The sequence below is a fragment of the Pinus tabuliformis genome, chromosome 7 (genome assembly GCF_031772625.1).
Source record: "Pinus tabuliformis cultivar Carrire ecotype Pingquan chromosome 7, CPIR1, whole genome shotgun sequence".
In the NCBI taxonomy this organism is placed as follows: domain Eukaryota; kingdom Viridiplantae; phylum Streptophyta; class Pinopsida; order Pinales; family Pinaceae; genus Pinus; species Pinus tabuliformis.
The window spans coordinates 1,470,195,629-1,470,201,222 of record NC_142293.1 but is presented as its reverse complement, the minus strand read 5'-3'; the positions used below and the strand labels follow the sequence as shown (position 1 = coordinate 1,470,201,222).

At 45.1% G+C, this 5,594-nt stretch overlaps 1 protein-coding gene across 1 annotated transcript; it reads left to right on the top strand.

Moving 5' to 3' along the window:
* Window positions 1–1,092: 1,092 nt before the first annotated feature.
* Window positions 1,093–4,833, top strand: LOC149253346 (uncharacterized). The gene is made up of 2 exons (XM_089454453.1): window positions 1,093–1,991; window positions 2,370–4,833. Exons 1-2 carry the CDS (start codon window positions 1,093–1,095, stop codon window positions 4,831–4,833), a joined length of 3,363 nt encoding a protein of 1,120 aa, XP_089310579.1.
* The last annotated feature ends 761 nt before the right edge of the window (window positions 4,834–5,594 follow it).

Below are 5,594 nucleotides of genomic sequence, written 5' to 3'. Positions count from 1 at the left end.
CAAATGCCGAACCTGTCATGAGCACGGACACTTCCAGAGAAACTGCCCAAAAGCTCCAACAGGGAACACGGTTGAAGAAGAAGGATGGAAAGAAATCATAAAGGGAAAGGCTGTTCCAAAGCCTCCGGGACAGAACAACTACGTCCCGATGGGGAAGCCTCCATTCAATCCAAAAGCCGCTGCAGCCTCGAAAGATGACCCCTCCTCAGGAGAAAAGGTGGATGTCAAGGAGACCCAAGAGGAAACAGAAAATAAGGAGAAACAAGTGAAAGTAAATGAAGTTGAACCATCAGTTCCTCCAGCTGAGGACAATCAGAGGGGAAATGATGGCAACGAAAAACACATCAGTCTAGCCTCAGACTCTGAGGGAGAATCAGAAGAGAGAGATTCTGAAACTGACAACTCGTTAGTCACCCCAATCAAGACGACTAGAGGGCGGATGTCCAAGAAGAAACAGAGAGAGGAAAAAACCTACATAGATGTCCTCCAAGGTTCCCAAAAAACTCTCAAAGCAATGATGAATACTAGATCTGGGCGCAAGAGTAACAAGGCTCCAATAGGAGCCTCATCCCCCCAAACCAGTAAATAATGAAATACGTCTCCTGGAACTGCAGAGGTTTAGGTAGCAGGTCGAAAGAGGAAGCCATGAAAGATATAGTGAGAATATACTCGCCTGAAATCCTCCTCATCCAGGAGACAAAGCTGGAGGATCTTCCTCTCCTCCATTCCAGTAAAGTTTTTTGGAAAAAAGGCCAAGGAAGAGCGGTTAGTGCAAGAGGCGCCTCTGGTGGAATAGCCACCTTCTGGAACAGCGACATATATGACTTTATTCAAGAAAAAAGCAGCCCCCACTGGCTCTTCATTCAGCTTCTCCACAAGGATTCTGGTCAGCAAGTAAGTATGTTTAATGTTTATGCTCTTGTTTTGCCAAGCGAGAAAAAAAGCTGTTGGAACTCGCTTCATTCATTTCTTTTAGAGCAAAATCCTGGGAATATCATCATTGCAGGTGACCTGAATGTCACCCTTGCTCTTGATGAGAAAAAGGGAGGCTCCATTGTCAGGGACCCTGCCAGAGAATGGGTTGAAGATATAATGCTGGGCTGGGACCTGGAGGACATTAAACCTTCTTCAGGTAAATTCACCTGGTCCAACAAAAGAATAGCCCCTAATCACATTGCTGCCCGCTTGGATAGATTCCTTGTCCACTCTACTTTCCTGACTTGCGGTCTTATGGCAACCTCTAAAATTCTTCCAAATCTCACCTCTGATCATAAGCCCATCCTCCTCGAGCTTTCCCTGGACTGCAATCTAGGCCCCATTCCTTTTCGGTTCAGCCCTCTTTGGATCCAGCAAGAAGGATTCCAAGAGGTGGTCTCTGAATCCTGGAATAGGCCCGTTCACGGTTCTCCTTTCTTTGTGTGGGAAGAGAAAATGAGGGTCCTAAAAAGAAACCTTAAAGATTGGGCCAAAAAATTGAAATCCCCTACAGCCAAAAGAAAAGAAACTCTAAACAGGCTTGCTGCTCATCAGTTAGATATGGAGCATAGTCCTGTTTCTCATAGCCTGCTCCAAAAAGAAGTCGAGCTTCAAAAAGAGGTACATAGATCTAGCAGGGAGGAGGAAGAATTTTGGCGACAGAAGTCTAGGAATCTATGGCTGCAGTCCGGAGATAAAAACACCAGCTTCTTTCATAAGCAAACCGAAGCCCGAAAGAATTTCAAAACAGTCTCAGAGATTCATTACCAAAATACTGCGATTAAGGACTTCGAAGGCATTAAGAGAGCTGCATATTCCTTCTATCAAGATCTTTATTCGGCTCCTGATGAACCAGCTATTGATCCTCATGCCTATCCGATGGATTTAATTCCCAATTGCGTCCAGGATTCGGATAACGCCATGCTGACAGCTCCGATTAGTATGGAAGAGCTAAAGGATGTTCTGGACAGCATGGAGCCTGATAAAGCCCCAGGCCCAGATGGGTTCTCTGTCAGGTTTCTTTTGACTTGTTGGTCAACAATAAAAAAAGACCTATTGAGAATGGTCAGAAAATCCCAGAACTGTGCAAAGCTAGGCGGTGGCATCAACTCGGCCTTTCTCGCCTTGATCCCAAAAGAGAAAGGCGCCTCAGACTTCAGTAGATTTAGGCCAATATCCTTGTGCAACTCCAGTTATAAGTTGGTCTCGAAAATAATAGCCAATAGGCTTAAAAACATTTTGCCAGACATCATCCCTGAAAATCAAGGCGGATTCATAAAAGGAAGAAAGATATTGGACAACATTGTGCTGGTGCAAGAAGCAGTTCACTCTAGCTGCCAAAGAAACGAGAAAGGTATGGTGATTAAGCTCGATCTGGCTAACGCATTTGATAGGGTGAGACATGAATTTTTGTTCGCTGTGATGAGGAAGCTTGGCTTCTCAACAGACTTCATAAACTGGGTGAAAGCCTGTATTGCCTCTCCATGGATCGCGCCTCTGGTCAATGGCCGTTCTACTGAATTCTTCCAAGCTTCTAGGGGCCTGAGACAAGGATGTCCTTTGTCTCCACTCCTATATGCTGTTCAGGCCTCGGTGCTTAGTTTCCAACTCGATCATAATCAGCAAAATCAAACTCTGCCTGGCCTCAGATCTACTCACAAGGTGAAAGACATTAACCATGCCCAGTTCGCCGATGACACCTTGTTGCTCGGAGGAGCCAGCATAATCTCTGCCAGACACTTCAAGAGGGAGCTGGACATTTACAGGTCGATCTCGGGCAGCAAAATCAATTATCGAAAATGTTCTATCTATGGCTGGAACTGCTCGATCAAAGAGCTGTCTGATATTGCAAGACTTTTAGAAATGGATGGAATTCGAAACTGGGAATCATTTAAATATCTCGGGGTTCCTATTTTCAAATCTAAGCCAAAAGTTGCTCACTGGCTGCCACTGCTCGATAAGATAAAGAATAGAATCCAAGCTTGGGGCGCCTCTTGGCTGAATAATGCAGGGAAAGTCATCCTTATGAAATCGGTCCTCATAAGTATGCCTCTATACCAAAACTCTATTCTCCTTGCCCCCAAAACCTTTCTCAGCAAATTGGACAGCCTGTTGAGAAGATTTATGTGGGAAGGTGGGAATAACAACGAGAGAAGGATCCATTTAGTGAATTGGGAAACTATCAAGAGACCATATCTGGAAGGAGGCCTCCATCTGCGTAATTTGGCTGCCCAAAATCTTGCTTTGGGATCCAAGATACTGTGGAATTTAGTCTCTGGAAATTCTAGCTGGAGTAAAAGAGTCATTTGGAAGAAATACTTCCAAGGGCAATGCTTGAGATGCCTGGATAAGCCTCCAAGACTTCTAAAAGGATCCCCGATCTTCAATCTTTGTAGTGCTGCTAGGGAACAATTCAGCCAGTACCTTTATTGGATTCCTGGTAATGGAAGGAAAATCAAAATCTGGGAAGACTCGATTTTGGGAGACCAACCATTGAACCATGTGGAAGGTCTTGAAAACATCAAAGATTGGCTTCAGTCTTGCAATTTTCACACTTTGTGGGATATATCGAATTGGAAGGAAGCTCCTGATAGATCCTGGGATGGTTGGAATCTGGGGGAGGTCCCCATTATGCTGCAGGGGGAAGCTTCTCTAATGTTAGATCTGCTCCCTTCAAAGGCCACCACTAAAGACAAAAGAGGTTGGGGCTCCCTCTCTGGCTCTTACTCTGTGTCTGAAGGTTATAAAAGAATTACGGCTATCCCATATGCTCCACCCAACCCAGCCCCATGGAAATTTATATGGGATCTCCCATCTCTACCCAAAATCGATTTCTTCTGCTGGACCGTTGCACACCAAAGCATTCTCACCAGAGATAACTTGCGAAGACGAGGGATGGAAGGGCCTTCCAGATGTCCTCTATGCTTGTCTGATGAAGAAACTATCAGTCACCTGTTGCTGCTTTGTCCCTTTGCTCAAGAAGTCTGGAGGGGAGTTCTGTTGTTAGATCCAGCTAATCTAGATTTTCCAGATAACATCCCTTCTCTGTTCCGAACTTGGGCCAGCTTATCTCCGTTCTGCCTTAAAAATAAAAGTCTTCTTAAAACAAGTTGGATGTGGATCCCAAAATTCATCTGCTGGAAACTGTGGTTGGAAAGGAATAACAGAATTTTTCGAGAAGAAAGCTGCACTTCTATAAGAGTTATCTCAAAAATAAAAGCTTTGTTGGGCGAGGCTTTGGAAGCTAATACTTCCTCAAGGAACGAAATGAGTCTGGTCAAAGAGGAGGAGCAATGGCTCAAAGATCTGGTTCCAAATCTGAAGGAAAGGCCCATCCCTCCTGTTCCTGCACATGCCAATTGGGAGATTAGGCTGGAAGAAATGGAGTTCATTAAGTGGAGATCGGCTCTGGATGATCACTGTTTATTCTTCGACGGGGCCTCCAAAGGAAACCCTGGGGTTGCTGGCAGTGGTGGAGTCCTTCTCAGTCCTGGAGGTTTACCGGAAATGCGGTTCCATTGGGGTCTGGGAATCGAAACCAACAACAGAGCGGAGGCTCTTGCACTGTGGCAGGGGCTAACTCTGGCGATTAACAGAAATATCCTTTCTCTTTCTGTCTTTGGAGATTCAAGACTCATCATCCAGGCTCTGCTCTACCCTAAGACCTCCCACCAGGTCCATTTAGCCACTATTATCAGAAAAATCCGGCTTTTACTGCCCAAGTTCAATAAAGTCTCTTTCTTTCATATTTTAAGGAATCTCAATTCTCAAGCTGATACGGAGGCCAATCTTGGCTCCCTCTGTGCTCGGAGATCCTTGGTGGTCAACTCGATTGAATCTTCATGCTCCATCCCTTAATGTTCCTGTTGATCAGTCCTTCTATCCTTTTTGATCTAAGGGCTTTCTATTCTCTCCTCATTTTCCTGCTCTACGGGACTTCATGTAAATCGACGGTCTCAGGCCTGATCTCAGTCTCCTTTTCATTGACCACCGCTTCCTGTCGAGTTCCTGCTTTTCAAGAGTCCACAAAGGATCCCCATGGGGGCGATTCAGTTCCAGCCTTGACCCTCATTCCTCGTTCATTCCTGAAAGCCGTGATCAGCATAAACAGAGCCCCTCTTTCCCGGAAAGCAACATCAACTGAGTTATGCAAAAACTGCGATGGAGCTCCCCGCTGCAGAAGCAATCTCTCCAAAGCGTGGTCATTCAGGCTCCTCCGCCAATCAACAACATCGACGCTCTTAGGTACAGCAAGTTCAGGATCCGTCCAAGGCAGTCCTCTGGCACTGTGCGATGCCCCAACTTGTCCAATAGACAGAACAGAGTGAATTCATGTCAAAGCCGACGAAGCTCAAATCACTGATTCCGAACATCGGATGGACTGGTAAATCTCCGGTTTAAGAGCGAACAATTCCATTCCCATTCAGATTTTCTCTGAACTCTGTCTATGACCTCGCAGTACTGTAAAAGCACGCGGCAGCTTGTTTGCCGCCCCTAATAAACTTAACCGTTATTGTCGAAAAGAAAAAAAAAACAAAGTAAATATTAAAAGAACAACCTACATTACCTTACCTTAATATACTAACCATTTGTATTTGATTAACCATAAATTCTAACCA